Genomic DNA, 26,221 nt, shown 5'->3' on the forward strand with positions numbered 1-26,221 from the left:
GCAAATGTGGGGACCACTTTTCCAGGATGGGCTGGATAAATCCTTAAAATTTAGGGGCTGGGAGATTCACATTGCATGACCAGTAGAGAACATTCTCTGTCTTCATTAAATTTATTATTTTATTACTCCTTTTTGCCACCATGGCAAACAGTGGGAGTCCTGTTTATTTATTCAATATATTTGTTAGTTGATGTAAAAATAAATCTCTATATGGTTTACATAAAATATAACCATGAAGGTATCAGTATAAAAGTAGAATAACAATATTCGAATAAGACTTTTTGAAAGCGAAATACAAGCAGAGCAATACTATATACCATATATAAAACTTAGCAGTGCGTAGAGCCCTGGAAACTTGAGTAAACATACATAACTTAAAGAGGTGATTAAGGCTAGTTACTTTACTCTGCTGCTTGAACTAACCGAAGGGCATTCCAAAGGGTGGATCTATCACCAAGAAAGTCCACTTCTGTGCTGCAACCAAGTGATAGTATGTTGGTTGAGAAATTGCTAGCAGAGCTTCAGCAGAAGATTTCGAGGCTCATCTTGGTCTATGCTGGAGTAGGTAGTCTGCTGATATTATTTATTATTTTATATACCACTTACTTGCCAATATGGCTTCTAAGCAATTGTTCAGGATCTTAAATATCAACAACAAAGCATTGAACCTGGCTCTGTAGCCAGGATCTTTCAACACCAGTGCAATTGTGCAAAGCTGGATGTCCTACTTTGTACTAGATTATGCTGGTGAACTAGGCAGAAGGGTAGCTCCAAATCCTACACATTACAGTAGTCTAGACAGGGTTACAAGTGTATGGCCAACTGTGGCGAGGCTGTTCTTGTCTGGGAGTGATCATAGCTGTTGAACCAACTGAAATGACAATGGGCAAGCCAAGCAACTGTAGCCATCTGGGCCTCTAGTGAGAGATTGGCTACCTAAGGTATATAGAAACACATATCAGCATAACCAGTAAGGAAAGATATTTGTTCCCCATGTAGTGGTGCCTCGGGAAATCTTCCAGACCTGAGTTACACATCTACAAAAAGCAAATAATAGCTAGCTCGTATTGGTCCTTTGTCATCAAAACTGGAAATGTTTTATTTTAGCACACTGTAACTTTTGATCAAGCACCATGAGAAGTGGGACAACAGTTTCACAAAGACAGATGGTTAGTGCCATTCAGCAGATAGTCTTATAAATTGTAGGCTGCTTGCAAAATAAATTACGGTGAGGAAGAAGCAGTATGGAGATGAAGAATGAATGAGCTTCTGAATCTGTATAGTTAATAAAAACCACTTTAGGACAAGCTTTCTCATCTCTTCCTAGGGTGCCCTCATCAGATCAAATAAGTTATGTATTAAAAACTCAGGTTTCACTTAGGTTAATGAACACATGAAAATGATTTTTCACTTTGAATCTGTGATTCATTCCATCAATTAACAGAGTTCTCCTTTCTGTTTTGCAAGACAAGTATTTGCTGTACAAAAGATCATTGTTAAAAATTCCTCAAATATTATGCAACTTCCACATTTTCCTACAAAATTCAAAATGTGAGGAAAGTATGCCAAGAAGATGTCTACTTTAATTTCTTGCACAAGAAATCGTATTATAAAAGAGAATAACAGTTTTGCAAGACTGAGGAGTCCTTGTAGTGTCTTTAACACACACACCCCAAAAAACCTGGATCGCTAAAACTTACAGGATTGCAAAAGCTACTCTGTAGTTCATTTTTAAAATCAACACTCATAAAAGTAGATTTTTGGAATATGATCCTTTGTTACAGTCCTCATACTGGGGAGGGTTTAGTTGTTTCCCTCTCAGTCAGCCAGTATGATAACTGATATGATGCAAGGATGTGTTGAGGAGAAAATTCCTAATTTTTCAAGCTAAAGAACTGTTTGGTCAACTAAGTCTGTTCAGGCTCCTATAAGCAGCATTTCTTAATTTTTTTAAAAAAGGTAAGCATCTTATGTTCAAAAGTGACTGAAGTATTCCAGTTATCTGTGCTTTCAAACTAAAGCCTTTATCGTGCCATAGTATATTCTTCTGAAATGCACTGAGTATTTGCTTTAACAATTAAGTGATCAATAATATGGCTTAGGAAAAAGACCTTGTCAGTAGCAAGAGTAATATTTTAGTATATTTGATTCTGGTCGTTGTGGAAGGGATCCTCCTAATGTCATTAATGTGCTATTGTACATCAACAGTAGGTACCCATTCCATAAAAAACTGGTGCCAGTGTGCATTAACTGTAAAAGAAGGAAACTACATTTGGTTTGGAGCCATAAAAAGATGGCAATTTCTGTTGGTAATAAAATCTAGTTGTTTTCCCCTCTAATAATTATATTTTTTCATAGGGGAAGATCCAGAAGCTCGACGATTGCGAACCGTCAAGAATATCGCTGATCTTCGACAAAACTTGGAGGAGACCATGTCAAGCTTACGAGGGACCCAGGTTTCTCACAGGTGGGAGGCATGAATTGCTTCTCTGTTCAAATAGAAGAAGAACTGTGGGGGCCTGTTTTTCCTGTCCTTGACTCAGTTTTTGGCCCGAGAAACGATTTAAGACTGGTAATGACAAGCATTGACTGAACTAAGCATGCATTGTGCTTTATTCTTTTTTAAAACTAAAAGCCCAGGTTCTAAACTGTCTAAAGATGATGGAGTAAATTTTGGTAGTGGAGAAAACCAGACTGTATATAGAAGCCTAACCCTGAATAAATGCTTGTTACATACTTTAGGTGATGTTTGAATAAAAATGTGCAAAGGTTACTACATAAAATGTTAGTTACAAGAGACTTCAATGCATTTTTACCAGATTTACAATATTGTGTTTAAACAAGCAGCTGAACTTTACGTGACCTGTTTGATAAGGTGCATAGCTTGAATTCCTACCTGCTCTTTGGTCAAACAAAGCCTTATAATTTTTTTAAGTGATGCAAATATATATGATTTTTAAGAGAAAAGCAACTTTTAGAACTCCCCAGTAACATTTCAGAGATAAAACAAAATGTCTGTTGTTAAGCTAATACTCAGTTAGATTGCCAACTTAAGTTTTTAACAAAAGGTTTTGGAAGGAATATGACGTGCAAAGACATTCAAGAGCTAGTTTAATTTGACTGTTAAGCGCATGGATACCTCTTAGCATAAGATCTCAAATGAATTCAGCATTTGAAAGTTTGCCTGGAAAATTCAATTAATTTAGTTCCTGCACTTAGGAACTTCCAGCACATCAGTTTTCCTTTTGAAGTTTAAATTAATACAGTGGCTCAGTGTGATTAATGACAATTACTATGGAGTCATTAGACTTGCTCAGAACCCTGTAGAATACTTATTGTTCTGGCAGATAGTCAGAATGGAGGCATTTTGCATGTTTCAGTGCCCGTTCTTATAGTACACGTTATGTAACCAGGAAATAAAATCAGCCACAAAAGAAATAATGAAGACCCATATAGTTCAGTGGTAGAGCAAATGCTTTGCATGCAAAATGTGCCTCAGTATCTCTAGGTAGTGCTGGGAAAGACTCCTGCCTGAAATCCTGGACAGCTGGCACCATTCGATGACATGGAGTTTGATGGATCAATGGTTTGACATGGTATAACTCAGATTCCCATGTTCCTCTTTTCAAGCAGTAACTGTAGAAAAAGATTAAAGAATAGTGTACAATGTTTCTTGTTAATCAAAGAAAGGCTGCTCCCAGCAGACATGTACAAACAAATATAAAATCTGGAAGAATAATTGGATCTTACTGCAAGAAATCTTAAAACACTGGCTTGGGACCAGAGTGGTCCTTCCATTTTCAAAAGGGCTTGCAATATAGTGAAGGCAATTTCCTCCCATCCTTTCTCTGCATCTTCCAGGATCACCTACCACAAAGGTCTGGAGGGTGCTTCAATATTCCAGAGCAGATTTTCAGGGGACATAGGGCACTGCAGATGGGAAAATGAAATCAAACATAAAATTCATTCACAATATCATTGAATCCAGGCCATTGTATACACTTAATCCAATTTTTTGATGATCAAATTATCATTTCAGCTAACTGTTAAAGGAAGCTAATAAAACCACAAGAATGTGACATTCTGTGATTTGCAGCTGTTAAATCACCTAGCACACCATATTATAACATTAGGAATCCAAGCTCCCTTTTCGACCTCCAAGGAAAAAATGCAATAGCCTAAATTGTATTTTAAAAGTATTTCTTGTCTTGAGAGGTGTAAAGCTTTCACTTAGTCACAGTGATGAAGCATGTGTTGCTCAAATATGTTCCCTGTAGGATTCTTTCAGCAAGGATGAAGATTTTTAATTAAGTGCCTACCTTCATATTCACAGTACATGCAAATATATTTCTGTTCTTTCAGTGCTGTAGGTCATAGAGGTCTTAACACAAAGCAAGGCTGCAGGTTAAAATTGGATTGAGGGAGACCAGAATAGTGAATATTAACTTAACCCTTAAGTTTTGTTTTTGTTTTTTAAGAGTTAGGCTAGAGTTCAATGTATCTAAGCATAATTTCAGCAGAAGAGGTTTGAAATGAATCCAGTATTTCTGGAGTCCTGACTATCAGCTGATAGGGTCTTCAGAGTGTAGCACAAGACTCATTGCAAGTACAAACAATCAGCTGTATTTGTAACAAAGAGTTTCCCAGTTTTAATTTCTTTCATAATTTTGATTTCTTATTCTTTCAAGCACCTTGGAGACCACCTTTGATACCAATGTCACCACTGAAATAAGCGGACGCAGTATTCTCAGTATGACGGGAAGGCCGACACCCTTATCATGGAGACTTGGGCAGTCTAGTCCCCGCCTTCAGGCAGGTGATGCTCCATCAGTGGGCAATGGATATCCTCCAAGAGCCAATGCCAGCCGGTTCATCAATGCAGAATCAGGGCGTTATATGTATTCAGCTCCCTTAAGAAGACAGCTAGCATCGCGGGGCAGTAATGTTTGTCATGTGGATATCACCGACAAAGGAGGTGATGAAATAGATCTTGAAGGAATCAACATGGATGCCACGGGTTACATGAGTGACGGAGATGTTCTGGGAAAAAATATAAGGACTGATGATATTACAAGTGGGTGAGTACATTCAAGTTTACTGATATAATAATAATAATAATAATAATAATAATAATAATAATAATAGTATAATCTTCCTTTGAACCAGAATTGGCTCCCAGAGCATTTATAACCATTACAATACTTTATGAAAATACGTAGTATTAAAGATACATGGGCGTGTGTGCTTATGGTAGCTTCAACTAGTTCCATGAAGCTGATGACCCAAGTCTAGATTTTAGGCTCTTCCCTACAGGAGAAGGGAGGAGCAAGAAGAGCCTCAGGTGGCCATAAAGGCCATGTGTCAGGACTAATAAATTATCAGATGTACTTTGTTTGCTTGACACAGGATACAGATATTCAAGCACTTCCATAAGAATGTAGATTTTGTTCCTGTTATGCATGCTTGATACAGACACTTTTATAGTGAAATGTCTCCTAAGAACAAGGATCTGTAAAGCAGTTGGTTGAGTTATTTGGTTTTTTCAAGGTAATGGGACACCCCACAGCAAACATGCCACTCCTCCCTAATGTATTGTGGCATAGTAGGACACTGAAGCAGCATGTTGAATTATTGACTACTATAAAGTTTCAAATTCTTGGGGGGATATGTTTTCCTGCCATCATCCTTCAGAAAATTTGTACAAATAGTCTGCATTTTAGAAACATTTTAGAATGCTCACAGCCTATAGCGATAGAATTAAATTTAACACCTCTGCCTTAACTATACAGTCAAACATTTGTTGTCAAATGTAATCCATTCTGGAAGCCTGTTTGGCTTCCAAAATGTTTGACAACTGAGGTGCGGTTCCGATTGGTTGCAAAAGCTTCCTGCACTCAAGCAGATTATACTGAAGGGGTGTGTTGCGTTTTAGTGGGTGTCTAAAAGAGAATTGCTGCACCATTCCCTGTCACCACAAGGGGGTGCATATTTCTACTCTTGGTTCAACAAGAGCTTTTTCAGAATTATTTTAAAAATCTAGATGCTGTCAAGTTAATACAGGAGATTAAATGTTACGTGGAAAATTATGTTTGTTATGCAACATATACTGCTTGTAGGTGAAGATTTTGAGTACACTTGATGGGCCTTCAGTGAAATGATTTATCAAAAAACATTAATAATGTGGAAGTATTCCTACAGAAAAGGAAGGAAGGAAGGAAGGAAACATTGATCAGAAAATGATCACTTTTAGTATTGTATACATGGTATACAAATCCATTTTCTGAACACTAAATAATGTTATTTATTTAAATACACATCTTTATAGGAAAATAATTACTACAAGAAAACAGAATTAAAAAGGCTGGTGCTTTTTTAAAAGGTATGTCGGACCAGGAGAACCTCTAAAAAACTTCAGTTACAAAATCTGGGCTCTCCACACATTGAACATTATGGACCCCATCCTCATTGTCTCTCCTTCCTTGCCCTCCTAAATACAGATGAACCTATCGCAATCTGATGTCATTAAGTAGAGAGCAGGTGCAAAGGGAATGCGTGCTTGGTTCAAGAAATGGTTTATAACAGTTTTGATGGATCAAATTAATCGGCCAAGATAAAAAGAAGAAGTAAAGATTCCTTAGGATCTCTTGCCAGATTTAAGGGACATAAAATTCCCGCTGAGTACCACCTGTTTAGGACGCAGGTGGCGCTGTGGGTTAAAGCCTCAGCGCCTAGGACTTGCCGATCGAAAGGTCAGCGGTTCGAATCCCTGCGGCGGGGTGCGCTCCCGCTGCTCAGTCCCAGCGCCTGCCAACCTAGCAGTTCGAAAGCACCTCCGGGTGCAAGTAGATAAATAGGGACCGCTTACCAGCGGGAAGGTAAACGGTGTTTCCGTGTGCGGCTCTGGCTCGCCAGAGCAGCGATGTCACGCTGGCCACGTGACCCGGAAGTGTCTCCGGACAGCGCTGGCCCCAGGCCTCTTAAGTGAGATGGGCGCACAACCCCAGAGTCTGTCAAGACTGGCCCGTACGGGCAGGGGTACCTTTACCTTTTACCACTTGTTTGCCAGTTGGCTATTCTCAGTATATGGTACAAACCACATACACTAGGATCACAACTTGGCTGGTGCCTACATGGAAGTGACTTTTGTGTTGGAATTACTGTCTTGTCCATGGGTTTTATGTGTGTCAGTCCCATATAAATGTAAACTGTTGCAGGTACGCCAAGGTAAACAGTGGAGGGGAATGGATTCAGTCCCCTGGTCCAGCACTGGCTCCCTGTTCAAATCATCCCTCTGACTGTTTTGAACTAAAAACAACTTCAAATCCATCTCGTCTAGTTTGGTCCTCACCTGAAATATCTTGAATTTGAGGCTGCTGACTTTTACTCTGACAGTTTCTGGCAGTTCCCTGACAGTTTCAAAAGCACATTGTAAAAAAAACCGCACACACACACACAAATAAAAATTCTGTCCTGCAAAAGGTTTAGGAAATAATTATCAAAAGAACCCTTTAGCAACCAGTGGTCTAGCAAACACACGGCTTGCCCATCCCATGTTTCTGCAAATAAAGTAGTGCAAGACTTTGCTTTTCAATGTTTCTTGTGCTAATATTTGCAAAGCAAATGACCTTTACCTGAAACTGCATTTGGAATGCATTTTATTTCCAAGAGAGTTTATTTTATATGATTGTGAATCCTTTCATCAAAGGAATGTCTTCGGTCAATAAAATATATGCATATGCACATTCAATTGAATTGGGGATGAACTGGGGGAAATTATAGGCTTCCTATAGATGGTTGTCTGATTTGTTAGGGTAGCTTTGCACATGCACTTGCAGAGACAGATGTCTGTGCTTTGTACAAGTTTTGCTTTTTTTGTTTGTTTGTAGCTCCATCTAGTGGTGGATGATTTCGTTAATATATTTGCATATGCCTGTGAAACTCAAGTGTTGTATGGCAAACCTGTTACTGTCAGGTAGCATTGCAGTTTCCTATTCTTGAACCTGGAACCCTCAGGAACAAAAATAGATGAAAAATTCAGCATCACTGTTTATACCACAGACTGTTTTCATAACTTGTGGCTTGCCTGCAGAGCATAATTATAACTAGTAAATCCAACATAGCAAATGCTGACTGCAATTACTGAACTGTAGCTACTACCACTTAAAATGTTTGCATTTTTCTACTGTTTGTTTCATATATTGTAGCTCTTATTAGCAATTTTAATTGCTGTAAGCTGCTGTGAATGCAGTAACAGGACAGAATATAAATCTCTGAGTAAATAAACAGAAGTATCTAGCGTGAACAATGTGTTATGCACTTTATTGGACACAAATAAAACCAACATAGTGTGAATAAATGGAAAGGCAGTCAGCCGATCTTGGTTTTTCCAAGCAGTGCCCATAAGCATCTGTTTGACACTCTAGCTAATAATACTACTCTATATGTGCATCCTTACTTATGTGACTGAAATAACACATATTATTTCAGTGTGTGGGCTTTGTTTTTGTAAACAATTCCAGTGTTAAGTAGACGGTATATGTTTCAGCAATTATCTTGGTGGTCATGAAAGAGTTTCTGGGTTAAACATTAACAAACGCAGAGAAATAACTATACTCCACAATTGCATTGGTTTCCTGGATTGGGCCAAAGGTCTGTATAGTCCAATACTCCTTCTCTACCAGCAGCCAGCCAAGCTAGACTCCCTCTCTCTGGCTCTGTGCCTAATAAAATGACAGATTGATAGTTACTCATATCCATTGGCAAGCCCCTTGGACTGTTAGATTAATGACTGAATATGAGCTTGTTGGTGTTTGGGGGATAAGCAAATGCCATATTTGCTTAGAAGCAATTGAAATCAAGATATTGTAGCAGTGGGGCAGGGAAACTCAATCCCAGCAGTGTTGATTTTGGACTTTTTAATTTGATATATAAGCTCATATTCATGTTTGCCTCAGAGGAAGGCAGCATTCCAGTACTGTGTTGCAATGACGCAATTGGATAACATCTCAAAAACTGTTATGGGACATAAACTCTTCCGCCTCTAGGGGAAGGGTGTTACCTTAGCGAACAATGCAGGCACCTAATACTGCTGGAAGAGGGTTGTCTGCAGTGCAAACAGATGTTTCTGTAGCATCAGTTTCATGAGACATGGCTTTTGGACATCTGCAACACACGACAAGAGAAAACGAGGAAGCCATATTTCTCAGTGCGAGAGAAATAATATCGCTGTGCACATCTGCACAATTAGATGTGCCCCAGGAAACAATCCTGGGTGTTTCACTCAGGTGTATTTTCAACGTACCCATCATGTGGCTTGCAGGGGGAAAGCATGCAGTAGCAGCTGGTGTGGTTGGGTAGCATCACTGCATAGCATCACTGCAGCTTGGACAGTGCTGGGGTGGAACAGGGTGGCAGCAAGGTCAGGGCTGTAACTGTATAGATGTACGGACAGGTGGGAGTGCCTCCAGGTTGGTTCCGCTGGCATATCCGCCACCCTACTCCACCCCAGCACTGTCTGGGTAAGCTGCAAGAATACTGGTGTAAAGAGGACAGTTCCATAGCTCTGCCCTATCACACAACCATGCCAGGTAGCTTTGGTTTTCATATGTTGAAAACAGCATGTCTCAGAGTACCAGATGATGGGGACAATTTGTTTCATGCCCTCTTTGAGAGTACCCAGAAGAGATGGCTGGCTACTGAGGAAAACGTAGGCCACATTCACACCCTACACTGAAAGCACCACTATACAAATTGAACAGTCATACCTCCCCCCCAAGAATTCTGGGAATTGTGGTTCGTTAAGGTTGCTGAGAGTTGTTAAAAAGGTAAAGGTAAAGGTACCCCTGCCCGTACGGGCCAGTCTTGACAGACTCTGGGGTTGTGCGCCCATCTCACTTAAGAGGCCAGGGGCCAGCGCTGTCCGGAGACACTTCTGGGTCACGTGGCCAGCGTGACATTGCTGCTCTGGCGAGCCAGAGCCGCACACGGAAACGCCGTTTACCTTCCCGCTGGTAAGCGGTCCCTATTTATCTACTTGCACCCGGAGGTGCTTTCGAACTGCTAGGTTGGCAGGCGCTGGGACCGAGCAGCGGGAGCGCACCCCGCCGCAGGGATTCGAACCGCCGACCTTTCGATCGGCAAGTCCTAGGCGCTGAGGCTTTAACCCACAGCGCCACCTGTGTCCCTGAGAGTTGAGTTGTTAGGAGACTCCTATTCCCCTTATAGAACTACAGTTTACAGAGTGGTTTAACAATCAACCCTTCTCCACAAAGAACTCTGAGAATTGTTGCTCTGCAAGGAAGGAGTCTGCTAACAACTCTCAGCAAATTTAACGATTACAGATAGGTAGCCGTGTTGGTCAAAACAAAACAAAATTCCTTCCAGTAGCACCTTAAAGACCAACTAAGTCAGTTCTTGGTATGAGCTTTCGTGTGCATGCACACTTCTTCAGATACTGTTCCCAGAATTCAGGGGTGGGGGTATGATGGTTTAAAGTGGTATCATAGCACTTTAAATGTATGGTGTGAATGTGGCTATACAGTGGTACCTCGGGTTACATACACTTCAGGTTACATACGCTTCAGGTTACAGACTCCCCTAACCCAGAAATATTACCTCAGGTTAAGAACTTTGCTTCAGGATGAGAACAGAAATCGTGCTCCGGCGGCACGGTGGCAGCAGGAGGCCCCATTAGCTAAAGTGGTCTTCAGGTTAAGAACAGTTTCATGTTAAGAACGGACCTCCAGAATAAATTAAGTACTTAACCTGAGGTACCACTGTAATTCTAAACTAAGGAGACTTTTGTTTATTGGGCTAGGTATTTTCAATAGTGGTTCCTAAAGTAAGTCAGTTGCACATCTCTCATTTGTTTCCAGGTATATACCCCACTTCTGAGCATCGCTTATGGTGTCTATGCTGAAAGTGCCTCTACTCCACAAAATGTGGAGCAGCACTTCTTTGAAAAAAAGCAATGATGAGGCTTGCCATTAATTCCTTGATACAAATGTTGTAACACCCTCATTCTACTCATGTAACCCCTATAACAGTCTATTCTTGCTTGGCTGCTGCTCACTTTCTGAAATGGGAGAAAAATTGTGGTTGTCTTTTGCAAGAAATCTTGTGAAACGAGAGGGTGGAGCAAAAACCACTGATAAATCAGGCAGACAGAAGGAGTTGCACACTAGCCTTGGTTAATTGGCAGAAGCATGTTGCCCTGATTTAAACTGAGGAGCAAAGAACAGTTGCTTCCAGGATTAATTAAGTAGGTTTCAAAAAAGGTTTCTTCCTCCCCACAAGGGCACTTAAAAGTGAGAAGAGGTGCTAGTATGAAAACAGCTTGAGAGAAGCAGCAGAACAAATGTGTACAAATTCTTTGCTGTGTCTTGGTGCACAGATAATAACAGGAGGCTTGAAAAAAAATTACAGTACGAATGCCCTTTTGTCAGCTGGCATGTGCTCTACTGTCATTCTCAGAATGGTAAGTATCTGTGTTTTTACTGGCAACTAGATAGGAAAGAGAGCCAAAATATTTGTTACAGCCAAAACAAACCCAGTGGCCAAGATAAACCATTGCAGCCACATGTTCTCAGATCCCTCACTGATCTATCTTGGGCCATGGGAAATTTTGTGAGGCCTCACAAGCAAAGTTCTGGCAGGCAGCAGTTTTTGTATCCTGAGGTTAGAAGGAATTGAATTCCTCTTGGTTTGTAAATATCTGAATATATCTATGACCTTGTATGCCACTGCAAACCTTAGGAGGCCACAGGTGCTTGTTCTGAAACTGATTGACCCACCCAGGGGAGTTGCCTTGCCATAGATACCAGAAATCAACACAGCCAAGCAACGTAGAGAGGGGATATAAACAAGATCATTGTGTATCTCCATCTTCTCTTTAGAATATGCCAAATCCAGCCCTACTCATGTGTACCACAAGCTGTAAATGTGCAACTAGTGATGCATTTTAAAAAAAGTGGATTGGGATGTAAGTTTGAATGCACATCAGAAAGCACATCCCATTGGCACAGTGCAGTTCAGACTACATCTTCTCTTGGATGTGCAATGTCTGATTGTAGTTCTTAAGCCCAGCACGTGATAACATGCATGTGAAACTTGCACAGGGTACATATGGGCCACCCAACTTTTCACAGCAGTGCTAATTTCTGTTTTATACAAATGTAATTACATCAATTTTACAACCAGTTCAACTCTGTCTCCACCTAAGTATGTGTGTGAACACCTGATGATTCACAGGACATTGGAAAATATGTATGAGGTCCTTAATTACACCCTGGGCCAGAGGGTACAGGTTTCTGAATGTAAACACTAGGAGGTGCTTCCCAATTGCTTGCATCTGCAAGAGAACTTTAAAGGAGCAAGAGTCACCCAGCTATCAGTTGACGTCCCTTCCCCCTTAAAAATTCAAGGATTTGTGAGCAAGGCCAACCATATAATGAGGTGTGCGTCCTGGCAAATTGCACTTTCCATCTGCTGTCTGCGAAGCTGCCTGTTGTTGTCACCAGCATGGTTGGCTGGCAGCCTACTTTTCTGCCTACTGTGATTAATGTTGCGGTGGCAGCAGTGGTGGCAGCAACTGTGACTCGCCCTCATTCACCCTGGAGTCTTTCTACTGTTAATGGAAAGCAGCTGGCAGTTGTGCTCTTCAGACCACCACAACTGGGGCCCCCTCCTCAGAATAAGGCATTCCAGGTAAGCTGGCCCCAGAGAATGCCTGCTGCATTGCATAAATGGTGGTAAATGCTATTTCTGTGACCGCTCCTTCCCTCATCCGCACGCCTGATCTCCAGTTTCAAACATCGTGATATGCAATGTTTAGCTGCTGGTATATCATGATGCTGAAAACCAGATTTCACTCAGCGCTAGTCTGTTTTTTAGTATACCTAAAATCCATTGCTTATTAGGGGCTACCGCGCATTTTGTTTTTTAAATAAATGCTTTGCAGAGGTAACTACCATAGAGTTATATAAAAAAAAATCAAAAGTAGGGGGTCTGTGACTTCACTTTTGAAAAATAGGGGGTCCTCAGTAATTAGCTAATTGGGAACCACTGATCTAGAGGATGAAAGCCCATACTGAATATATGGTTGTTGAAGTAGGTCACAAGTTGAGTTTGAATATGTTAGATTTGCTTGGGTGGAGATAAGAGTGTAGCAGTGCTTGTGAAGTAAGATAGAGCGTGGATTTGCTTGAGTGTTGAGTAACATGAGCAAGATTCTGATGTGTGTCTGGTGCCCCTTGTGATGGATGCTTCATATCAGTCTCATTGTTCATGTCAATATTGTCTGGAAAGCATCAGTCGTACATTTCCTACCTGCCACTTTAGATTGAGAGTTTATTTAATCTTTGCTTAGGGTGAATGCCTTTTATATTCATCTCTATTTTTTTTTTAATAAATTTTTTATTAGGGGTTTTCACAAAATAAAGTACAAAGATAAACAACCTTTCTTTTATCTCAACAGAGTTTCATAACTTCTTTGGACTTCCTCACATCTCCCGCTGCCATTTTCATCATCATAGATTTTTTCCATGCAATTTATCATCTAATTTGCAAATTTTATAACCACTTATTTAAATATAATCCTCTGTAAATTAATTTCTCTTAATCTCACTTTACATCCCATTCCGATCCGATTTTGTGGTGGCCAATTATTTATGATCAAACATCCTACTTAACTTTCCACCAAATCACAATATTTTTGTAAATAAGTCTTAAATTTCCTCCAATCTTCTTCAACCCTCTCTTCTCCCAGGTCTCGAATTCTGCCAGTCATCTCAGCCAGTTGCATATAGTCCATCAGCTGCATCTGCCATTCTTCCAGAGTGGGTAGATCTTGAGTTTTCCACTTCTTGGCGATAAGTATCCTTGCTGCTGCTGTTGCGTACAAAAAGAATGTTCGGTCCTTCTTTGGCACCATCTGGCCGACAATGCCCAGGAGGAAGGCCTCTGGTTTCTTAAGGAAGGTATACTTAAATACCTTTTTCAGCTCATTATATATCATTTCCCAGAAGACCTTCACCCTGGGACAAGTCCACCAGAGGTGAAAGAATGTTCCTTCATTTTCCTTACATTTCCAACATTTATTGTCTGGCACATGGCATATTTTGGCTAGTTTAACTGGGGTCATGTACCACCTATATATCATTTTCATTACATTTTCCTTCAGAGCATTACATGCCGTGAAGTTCATCCCCGTGGTCCACAACCTTTCCCAATCCTCAAACATAATATTATGCCCAATATCCTGTGCCCACTTTATCATGGCCGACTTAACCATTTCATCTTGTGTATTCCATTTCAACAGCAAGTTATACATTCTTGAGAGTACTTTAGTCTTAGGTTCTAACAAATCTGTTTCCAACTTCGATTTCTCCACCTGGAATCCTAACTTTTTATCCTTTTTAAAAATTTCTTGAATCTGAGCGTAATGTAACCAGTCTCGCACTTTGTCTTTCATTTTTTCCAAACTCTGCAATTTCCAATTATTGCCCTCTTTCTCTATTATTTCCCAATATTTCGGCCATTTGGCCTCCATATTGGGTCTTTTTCGGGCCTTAGCCTCCAGAGGTGATAGCCATCTTGGAGTTTTATTTTCCAATAGGTCTTTGTATTTTGTCCAGACATTAAACACTGCTTTCCTGACAATATGGTTCTTAAAGGCCTTATTGATCTTAACTTTGTCATACCATAAGTATGCATGCCAACCAAATGCATTGTTAAAACCTTCTAAATCTAACACATCAGTGTCCTCTAGAAGTAGCCAGTCTTTTAGCCAGCAGAAAGCTGCGGCTTCGTAGTACAACCTTAAGTCTGGCAGGGCAAAGCCCCCTCTTTCTTTCGCATCAGTTAATATCTTAAACTTAATTCTGGGCTTTTTGCCCTGCCAGACAAATTTAGAAATATCTCTCTGCCACTTCCTGAAGCACTCCGTCTTATCCACAATTTGCAATGTTTGAAACAAAAACAACATCTTAGGCAATACATTCATCTTAATAGCAGCAATTCGGCCTAACAAAGAAAGCTTCAATTTTGACCAACTGTCCAAGTCTCTCTTAATTTCAGACCAACATTTTTCATAATTGTCCTTAAATAGACTCAGATTTTTTGCTGTTATGTTTACCCCTAGGTACTTTACTTTTTTAACCACAGTTAGTTCTGTTTCTCTCTGAAACCGTTCTGACTCTGCATCTGTCAAGTTTTTTCCCAACACCTTAGTTTTCTGTTTGTTTAGTTTAAAGCCCGCTACCCGACCAAAGTCCTGAATCAATTGTAACACTCTTTTTGTGCTAGATTCTGGCTCTTGCAATGTCAAAACAAGGTCATCTGCAAAAGCTTTAAGTTTATATTGTTTCGCTCCGATCTGAATCCCTTGCACCAACCGGTCCCCTCTAATCAAGTTCAAGAGCACCTCCAGGACAGAAATAAACAGCAAGGGGGAAATCGGGCAGCCTTGTCGTGTCCCTTTTTCAATCTTAAACTCTTCTGTAACCACATTGTTGACTATCAGTTTTGCCTTTTGTTCTGAGTAAATCGCGTCAATCCCATTTTCAAAACCCCGCCCCACTCCCATTTCTTTTAAATTCCCCTTCATAAATTTCCAAGAAATGTTATCGAAGGCCTTCTCCGCGTCTATAAAAATTAGAACTGCTTTAGTGTTAATATTTGTTTGCAAAAGTTCCAAAATGTCAATAATGTTCCTTGTATTAGCAAACAAATGTCTTCCTGGGAGAAAGCCTGCCTGGTCTTTATGAATTGTCTCATTTAAAACTCTTTTGAGTCTTCCTGCCAAAACGTCAGCAAATATTTTGTAATCCACATTTAAAAGGGAAATGGGACGGTAGTTCTTAAGTTGTGTCTTTTCAGTTTCTGATTTTGGTATCAATGTGATGAAAGCTTCCTTCCACGATTCAGGCGCCTTCTTTCCCTCCATAATTTCATTGCTGACCTCCATCAGTGGTTGAATCAAATAGTCACTTAATATCTTATAGTACTTGGAGGTCAAGCCATCTGGCCCTGGAGACTTGCCCAACTTCATATTCTGAATGGCCTGTTCTATCTCTAATCGTGTTATTTTACTATTCAGGAGTGATCTATTTTCTTGTGATAGTTTTTTAAGTCCATTTTTCTCCAAAAATTTTGCAATCTCTTCCTCCTTTTGTGGCCCTTGAGTGTATAATTTCTTAAAATATTTCTGGAAACATTTTCTAATTTCCACCGGGTTCTGAATATTCCTTCCTTCTATTTCCAAATTTGTTACTATGTTCAGCTTTTGTCTCTTCTTCAACTGCCAAGCCAGCAGTTTCCCACATTTATTAGCCGATTCAAATGTTTTTTGTTTCATTGATTTAATCTTCCATTCTATTTCCTGATTTATCAGTTTGGAATATTGTGCCTGATGAAGTTTAATTTCTCTCAAGATCGGCTGTGACTTCGGGTTTACTCTTAGTTTCTTCTCTAACTCTTTAATTTTCCCCAAAATCTTATCCTTTTTCTCATTTTGTAGTCTTTTCTTTATGGCGTTCTGTTGTATCAAGAACCCTCTCATCACAGCTTTGCTTGCGTCCCAGATTGTTCTTTTTTCCACAGCAGTGTTCAAATTTATCTCAAAATAGTCCTTTATTGTTTTTTTGGCCTTCTTGATAATCTCCTGATCTCTAAACAAGTTGTCATTCATCTTCCATCTAAAGGAGCCGGTTGGTAATAATGTCATGTCCATTTTCAACGCGTTATGATCGGAGCAGGTCTTTGGGCAGATTTCCACTTTCTTCACCTTAGGAGCCAGACCTCTAGAAATCCATATTTGGTCAATTCTTGTCCAAGTCAGTTGGGCTTCAGAGAAAAATGTTCCTTCTTTCCCCAAGGGGTTCTTTGTCCTCCATATATCAATCCAGTCCATGTTGTCTGTCATTTCAAAAAAGGTCTTTGGTAGTCTGCCATCTTTAGTAACCTTTTGGCTTTGTGACCTATCCATGTTCGTTGAAACGATCCCATTCATATCTCCCATCATGATGATGTTATCATAGTCCAGATAATCCAGCATAATCTCATGCAACTTCTTGTAGAATTCTGATTTCCCTTCATTTGGAGCATAAATTCCTAATATCAAAATTTTCTCTCCTTGGTGCTGTATTTCAATTGCCAAAATTCTTCCATGTTCATCTTTAAATAGAAATTTTGGTGAGAGGCTCTCCTTTGCATATATCACCACTCCTCTCTTCTTAACTGAGTCCGAAGATATAAATTCTTGGCCTAACCTTTTATTTACCAATATTTTTCTGTGGAGCCTAATCACATGTGTTTCTTGTAAACAAGTAATGTCTAGTTGCTCCTTTTTTAATATGTGAAAGATTTTCTTCCTTTTTTCCGGGCTGTTGCAGCCATTTATATTCCAACTTAAAAGTTGCAGAGACATCCTGGATGGATCTGTTTAGTTTCCTTGGGATGGTATTTTGTTCTGTGAGTCTTCAGGGTTCTGAGGTACAGGCACCTGTGGTGGTTCAGGCCCTGAGGGTAGTTCAAGTCCTTTATGAAGGTCCTCTCCGTAAGCAGTCAAAAACTTATCCCTATCTTCCAAAGTTCTAATTTTAATCTTCTTCCCTCTAAAGGTAAAAGATAATCCTTGGGGAAAGTCCCACCTAAAGATGATTGAGTTGCTTCTCAGCAGTTTTACTAAGTCCAAATATTCAGATCTAAGATCCAACAGCTGTTTAGGAATGTCCTTAAAAATCTCAATTCTTTTGTCCGAAATGTTCAGGGAGCTTCCGTAGTGCAGGCCCAAAATCTTGTCCCTTTCCTCCTTTGATCTCAACGTAATCAAACAGTCTCTGGGCTTTTCTCTCTTTGTGAGTCTTCCAAGTCTGAAGGCTGACACAATTTTAAAATCTTCCTCCTCTAGACCCCAGAACTTGGAGAATTCTTTGGTCAGAAACTCAGCTAGATTACCTTCTTCCACTTCTGGTATCGATCTTATCCTTAAATTAATCTCCCTGTTCCGAAGTTCCAACATGGAGAGGTAGGTCTGGTGTTCCCCAACCTGCTTACTGAGCGGCCTTACTTCTTTTTCCAACTCTCCCACTCTTTGGCTGGTCTCTTCGGCCAGTTTCTGATTTTCACCTGCAGCCTCCTTCAGTTGTCCGATTGCTTGTGCATTCTGTGCAACTTGCCCAGATAATTTGTTTAAAGTTTCTGTATTAAGGTCAATTTTCGCAGTTTGTTGGTCAACTTTCCTGTCCAAAGACTCCAATTTCTCAAGAATTCTCTCTAATACAGAACCAGATCCTCCTGAGGCCATCTCTTCTAGTTGTAAATCCTCAGTTTCTTCCTCCCCTGCCTGTGACAGGGAGGTAGCTTTTTCCTCCGAGGGCAAAGTGGGCACAGATGATCTGCGTGCTTGTGAGGCTGCAGTTACGGTTGTCAGAGTTGTTTGTCTGGTTCTTAATCCCTTTCTTTTTGCGCCACTCATTCCAAAGTTATCTAGCAGTCAAGGTCAAGCTGAGTTGTTCCCATGGGAAAGCTACGGCCCAGGTGGTAGCAATCAAACAGAGGGCCGGGAAATAGAAAGTAAAACAATGTTTTTGTTATAAATCCTCAATCCTCTAGGGGGAGCATAAAATGTCCTAGGAAGAAGAGTCCATTCCACATACGAAATCTGAACCAATACTTAGGGATCTTCACAAAAGTAGTTTTAGCAGAGTTGGTTTTAGGTTTGCCACAATATTTCAAGTTGTGCTTACTGGAGTTCCATAATGCAAGAACGTAACCATCCTGAACTCCCTCAGACTGTCTCAAAGTTTAAATAGAATGTATCCAAATTTGCAGTCTGACAGTTCTACTGCTCAGGCAGTTCTGACACCTGGGCTTCTTAAATAGAATTGTAATCCACAAAGAAGAGAGTATATAAGTCCTAATAAAAGTCCAAAAATCAATTGCTTACAGTCTTTAAAGGGATTAAAAGTAATTTCTGCGGGTGCTCAATCTGAGCTGTCAAAAGTTCTCTCTATGCCTCCACTCCTCCTGCTCTTTGCTTTAAAAGTCAATGGCTGCGGAAGACGGACTTCCTTTTCCTCGTCTCTCCGCTTTCAGCTTATTTTCAATATTTTTAGTCCCGAAATTTAGTAAAGTCCTCAATTACTCACGGGTTGTTGCGTTTTAGAGTCTTGTGTTGAAGGAAGAAAGGTCGGCGCTCACCGGCAACGGCAGCGCGGCTTCGCTCCGCTGAATGCGCATAGACCCACAGCGCCGCTACCCCCTCTGCGATCCGGAGCCCCTTACGGGGTTCCCTCAGCGTTTCGGGGGTAGCTCCTGGCGCCCGCCGGGTCCCGAGACCGCAGGCTTCCGCTGCCTGCGGTTTTCCAGAATGGGTCTCCGCTTCGCCGTAGCGGACGACCCTTTTCCAGCGTAGCTTCCCTCTCCCGGTTAGGAAAGGGCAGCCATTACCGTTCGCGCCGCCTCCGGAAGTCCCTTATATTCATCTCTATACATTGACTCATAATGCTCTTTCCCTCCCTTTTCCCCTTGTACATTGACTCATCATGCTGTAAATGTTGGGTAGCTGAAGTTTAGGGGTTTTTAAAAGGCGAGGAATATAAATAATAATGATACCATACCACCTACCTGTTCATGAATGTGTATGGCATTCTATAGAGTTTAGTAAGCCAAAAAATAAGTGCCTAACCTAATGGTATTTAACAACTACAACCTGATCACATATACGCCACCCCCCCCCCTTTCAGGCAAGATACTCAAAAAGCCATGGCGATGCAGCCGCAGACATTCCTGAATGAAAATGATTATATAGGCCCATTCCACTCTGGGCTCAGGAGTGAATCTGACTTGCTTGCCCTGATGAATGAACTGTTATCAGAAGAGGGATGTGGGGAGTGTGATCCTGTTGCTCTTGCTAGACATTTCTTTGGTCTTTGTTACCGTCTACTATGGCTCCAAAAGGTTGCATTGGCTGAGATTTTCTCAGCCTCCTCCCTCTGAGCTAACCTTCTTCTTCTTGTTGTTGTTTAGTCGTTTAGTCGTGTCCGACTCTTCATGACCCCATGGACCAGAGCACCCCAGGCACTCCTGTCTTCCACTGCCTCCCGCAGTTTGGCCAGACTCATGTTTGTAGCTTTGAGAACACTGTCCAATCATCTCGTCCTCTGTCGTCTCCTTCTCCTTCTGCCCTCAATCTTTCCCAACATCAGGGTCTTTTCCAGGGAGTCTTCTCTTCTCATGAGGTGGCCAAAGTATTGGAGCCTCAGCTTCACGATCTGTCCTTCCTTCTCAGGGCTGATTTCCTTAAGAATGGATACGTTTGATCTTCATGCAGTCCATGGGACTCTCAAGAGTCTCCTCCAGCACTATAATTCAAAAGCATCAATTCTTCAGCAATCAGCCTTTTTTATGGTCCAATATTAGAGCTAACCTTCTAATATTGGCTTTAAAGGAGGATTAAACAGCTTCATAGAGGAGACAGCTATCAATGGTTATTAACCATGATGACTATGCTTTGCCCCCACATTTGGAGGCAGAAATGCCTCTGGATACAGTGCTGGAAACCACAGCAGGGGAGAGCGCTCCGGTGCTTGAATACTGCTTGCTGGTTTCCCACAGTGAGAACAGGATGCTGGACTAGATGGGCCATTGGCCTGAGCCAGCAGGCTCTCTTTATCTTCTTACAGGGTGTCACACAGCACTACTGTTTCAAGCGCTATTTAACATCTGCATGGAGCTGTTTTGGGTGGTCATATGGAGTGAGGTATCATTGGTATACCAATGATACCCAACTCTATTTCTGTGTAACAGCTGAACTGGGAATAGCAGAGAAGGCTCAGGTCTGGGTACAGCGGTAGGCTGGATGAGGGCTAATAAGCTGAATCCTGGCAAGATGGAGCCTTTGTGGGTGAGTGGTTTCCAGGTTTAGGAGGTAGTTAACTTGCCTGCCCTGGATGGGGTCACACTCTCAATGAAGGTGCGAGTGTGTTGTTTGGGGGTGCTCCTGGATTCAGATCTGTCATTGGACGCACAGGTGTCTTGTTCTCAACATCAGTTGGGAAGAAAGCTGCGACCAGGATAGTTTGACCTCAATTGCCATGCATTGGTAACCCCAAGAATGGATTACTGCAATGTGTTCTATATGTGGGGCTACCATTGAGGATGACCAGAGACTGCAGCTGGTGTAGAACAGATTACAGTATTTGTAGTGGCAAACTACCACTGGCATTGAACACCTTGCTTGTAGGATTTGTACTGATTGCCAATCTGCTATGGGCCAAATTCAAGGTTTGGCACCAATATTTAAGGTACTATGTCACTGAGGACCAGGTTACTTGAGAGACTGCCGTATCCCTTATATATCCAGTAGGTCACTGTGGTCTGCAGGAGAGCTTCTCCTGCAAGTTCCAAAGATCTCTGCACTTTCTGTAATCAAGTGAAGATATATTTGTTCTGACGAGCTTTCTGAGCTGGATGAATAGGTCTCTGCCACGGGTGTCTACTTGGTACTGCTTTTACATTTTATCTGCTGTTTTCTGTGGGTTTGTTTTATTGCATTTTGTCTGTTGCCTTGAGACGTGTGAGGAAGATTTTCAGGGTCCAAAACTCTGAAGCAATTGGCTTAGATCCTAATGCTAACAAATCTCACTTGGTGAAGGCTGAACTGCAGTGTAATCAAACTCAAGTGCAATTTGAACTTTGTAACCTTTCCAGCATTTCATACAGGGGCCCCTCAACAGTGTTAAAAATAAATTAGCACGACTTGGTCAGTTCAAAAGGCACAGTAACATTAAACAGCTTGGCTTAGAGGAACAGGACTTGATCTCGCTGACTAATGAAGAGAGCTGAAAACTCTACTTATATACCGTATATGGCTGTATGATTTCAACATGATTAATAATAATTACAATGTCATTTACGTTATCTTTTCTGAATGTGGTGTTTGTTTGAATTGCTTTCTGTTGTAGCAGGCTTTCTGCTGATTTTGTTAAATACCGAAGCATTGCAAGTAAATACACAGTGGGACAGAAAGGCTGGCTTTGGGGGTTTCTGCTAACTTGTCTCCAGAATGTCAGTGCACATACTTCCCTTTTCACCTCCATACACTCCATTACATTGCGTCAGCTCTGAGGGTTAGGGTTTGAGACAGCTCTCAAGATACTGGTGCTGTTGCAATATCAGAGCTAGATCCGTATTTGTGATAAGCAGGAGATTGTTCTCAATGCTACACATAAATAGTCCGGGGAGGGGGTATGTCTCCTTGTGTAATGAAAAGTGAGATACAGTGGTACCTCGGGTTACATACGCTTCAGGTTACAGACTCCGCTAACCCAGAAATCTTACCTCAGGTTAAGAACTTTGCTTCAGTATGAGGACAGAAATTGTGTTCTGGCGGCGCAGCATTAGCTAAAGTGGTGCTTCAGGTTAAGAACAGTTTCAGGTTAAGAACGGACCTCTGGAACGAATTAAGTACTTAACCCGAGGTACCACTGTAAATATATAGGCAATAAATTAATGAGCCCATGCTGCTGCCATTTCAGTAAAAGGCTTGCTGCATGCTACAATACTTTACATTGGATCTGTCCACTAGAGGGAAATGTGATCAAGAACAGCAAGCCAGTGGAATTCAACGGACTGCATATTTTATTTGAGATTTTCCATTGTTTGATTCCTCAAGGTAGTAAAATCAATATTGTCTCTTCAGTACTTGTTTTCTGGCTAAGCCTGAAAAGGGATAACAGAAAAACAGGCCGGTTATTTCATTTTTAGCATACCTGTGCTTTCAATTTTAATTCAAATCTCTCCCCACCGTGAGGTCATTGGAAGTTTATTTGCCCCTAGCCATACAGAAAAATGGGTGCGTGCAGTTTCATCTCTGTTCATTTCAAACAAGCTGGGAGATACTAGGCCTGAAAACCGACTCTAGGAAGGTTAACTTCCTCAGCTGAATATTTTTTTAAAGGGGGGGGGTGCAGGTGGGCAACACATTATAACCTCATTATTATGGAGATAAATTTTGAAGCTCTGTTTGACCTAAGATACGTCTTATTCAATCCCAATGGCATCTATCGTTATGCAATCCAGTGAACATATATTTTAACAAGCACCAAGTTCTTAAAGTTTGTTGTTTTGATATCCTTTGTATTGAAATTCCTATCTAGAAACCACCAGCCAACATAGCATTAATGGATAATAGGTATCGTGTGGTTTTAGGACCCTGGGTTCTATTTTTAATTAGGTTTTTTAGGTATATACATACACAAACACGCACATTGTAGATGTATTATTTTTTACAGTAACAGTAATAACTTTTGTATGGCATTCATTTATTGGGGGGGGGGCATGTATACCACCACCTTGAGCTCCTTGGAGAAAAGGTGTAATAGAAATCTTATAAACAAATAAAATGAAAGTGGCATTATACTTCGTTATGTTTTGTACTCACTATCCCATTTCCTATTCCAGCAATGTGAAAGAACATGGGTTCTTTCAGCCCAGTTGTCACCATCAATCTTAGCAGGATGCTGACTGGGTGGGATAAACCCCACCATCATGATTGTTAATATTCACACACTTTCTCCACCTGTGGGGGGGGGGGTCTTGTCACAGTGAAACAGCTCCCAAACAGCTGGGTGTGCTTGTAAAGTGGAGCTCAAAGAGCAATGGAGGACTGGGACATGAATGTCTCAATGTTCCTCCAAAGAGATATCCTTCATTCATGTTCTAGGCATGTGATGGTGCCTCCTGAAGATTTGTGACTCAGTGATCTTTTCTGTGGTGGCTCTGCCAGGACAAGGGACTGTTGCACATCCCTGTCATAATATTCAGTCTCAGTTGTTTTCCTCATAGGTCTTCCCTCCCTATAAGCTTATTTTTCAGACTATGCCGCTTACAAAACAATTTCTTATGCAGTTTGAAGCTCATCTAAGATACCACATAGCAAGGCTAGACTGTACTATTAGATTAAAAGCTAATGCTTAGAGTGTGTTGAGTGGATATGTACTCAAAGAAGGTCTTTGGGGTTGACTAAACACTGTGGCCTTGTGACAACAAAGCCATGGACAAGTTCATGACCAAACTACACTCTGCCTGACTTCATTCATCAGTTCAAGTTTTGTAGTCTGAAACTTGAATTGACCCTAGCCATCTGGCTATATATTTCTTAGTTTTCACATTGACAAAACTTGTGGGCAGACTTCACATACTACTCTTTGTCCAGAAAGATCAAGTTGAAAGGAGATGGTGGTCAGTTAAAACTGATGGGTTGACAGACTAAGGGAATAAAATATGGTTTGGCACAGAAATTTAGCCAAGAAAAAAAGAAAGAAAAACAAAACTATTCTGAACTGACGTGTCAGGTTTCCAGTAGTTCTAGAGAAATTATGGGGCTTTGCTCTCTCATTTTTTGAGTGCTGCTGCCCATCTTTTAACACAGCAATCCTTGTGGGCCAGTATTGGTTCTTACTTTAAAGTTACCACATGGACTTCCAGATCCAACTCCTGGTGCGTTCCAGTTGGGAAGCCAATTGTGATTAAATGGATAACCCACCCAAAACCACAGCATATTAAATAAGCATCCCTGCTTGCAAAGGAACAATTAGGAGCTCACTCTAAGCTCCTAGTTTTTCCATTGTAGCTGTGTTTGTACCTCACCTCACCTGACAGCAGGTGGGCGTCATCAGGACTTTGGTCTTTCAAATTTCAGTGGCACCCTGTAGGAGGCCAAATATCAAAGGAGGGCATTAGAGAAAGGGGAATATTTTCTGTATTTTTGTGTGGACTCCCCTGACCTCCTCCAAACTTTGGCCCAAATCAGAGTTTTCCTATTAGTATTTAAAGCCCATACCAGCTTGGAACCAGTTTGTCTGAAGAATTGCCTTGCTCCATACTTGCCTACTTGACCACTTCAAGCTGTGGAACTTGCACTTCTACAAGTTCCATATAATGTTCATTCCACAGTTAGAAGTCGTATCTTTTCATGTGGTGGGCACCCTTCCTATACTGTGTTAAGAAAAAATATTATTTCAGCAATCCTACTCAGATATATAATTTAGTTACATATACTTGTTTTTAAAAATTTGCTGATTTTATCTGTGGTGTCGTTATTTTATATACGCTGCTTAGCTTTTCTTTTTTTAAAAAAAAAAGAGAGAGCAGTATATAAATTTTGCTGAGTAAAAAATCCATGTGACAAATATCCTAGGTTTGGAGGACCCTCCACAACAGCATGAAAGGTAGCACTGCAGAGGGAAGATGAATTCACGGAAAACCACCTCTCATTTTTTATGTCAACCGACGTCTGTGCTGGATCAAAAGCCATTCTTCAAGCAGCATGTTAGCACTGGATTTAACCCAGGCAGACTAGAACAAAGTAAACATGGGTTCAAACATTCAACTTTCTTTGTTCACCTTAATAGGAATTATATTTATAAATAGAAGAAAATAACTTAAAACACAAGTCAAACATAAAACCACCAGAGGAGGAGGGGACAGGAGAGAAGTGATGACAAAATAGTAATAAAAACGTAGGCTGTGTACACATTGCCAGTTATTCCGGCTCCAGCACACTCCCAGTGTTGGTGTTTGAAGCTGTGTACACATGACCTTAGCCACAATCTGTATCTATCCTGCAGTTATTTGGAGAAATACTGCTGTTTGATGCACTTTCCCTCAAACTATCTTCCATCCCACCTGAAAGCGTAAGCCATCATTTATATACCTCCCCCAAAAGCCCATCCCAGAATGTTGGCTCCATAACAGAGAAGGTCTAGTCAATTCCTCCAGCTGTTGTTATCTTTTTGTAAAATGTTTTCAACAGGTTTGATTCTGCATTAGATAATGGCAGGTGCTCCTGTAAATTGGCAACTGAAAAATAGGCAAGATTTAGATTGCTAAAGTGAAACCTACTGTACCTGATCTCTTTCAGTGAATGCAAGTAACAGTGAAAAGTGTTACTTAAGGCATATTTTTAAAAAACAAAAACAAACTATGACTTGGAATGAGTTTGCTGTACCAAACAAAATGTTTGAGGTGCAAGCAGCTGGCAAAAGGAGAGAAAAGTTCAAGAGTTTAAGTTGCCAAGGGAACTCAGAAGCAGTTGGTTTATGCCAGTAAATTGGGAACAGAGGAGGGGGGAAGCATCCCCCCCCTTTTTGCCTAGAAAAGCATATATATATGTATGAGGTTGAATTTCCATTTGCGGTAAGTCCTTTTAATGCTCTAT

General features: G+C 40.9%; 1 protein-coding gene across 18 annotated transcripts in view; it reads left to right on the top strand.

Moving 5' to 3' along the window:
* The window catches only part of NAV2 (neuron navigator 2), a 555,491-nt gene that overhangs the window by 425,515 nt on the left and 103,755 nt on the right, over window positions 1-26,221 (top strand). For all 18 annotated transcript variants that reach the window (XM_083748518.1, XM_083748520.1, XM_083748503.1 and 15 more), the window contains 2 exons: window positions 2,359-2,467; window positions 4,689-5,078. In XM_083748518.1, the coding sequence (XP_083604644.1) occupies window positions 2,359-2,467; window positions 4,689-5,078 (499 nt within the window). The remainder of the gene's footprint in view (window positions 1-2,358; window positions 2,468-4,688; window positions 5,079-26,221) is intronic.

This window comes from Podarcis gaigeae, assembly GCF_964106915.1.
Source record: "Podarcis gaigeae genome assembly, chromosome: 1".
Taxonomy (NCBI): domain Eukaryota; kingdom Metazoa; phylum Chordata; class Lepidosauria; order Squamata; family Lacertidae; genus Podarcis; species Podarcis gaigeae.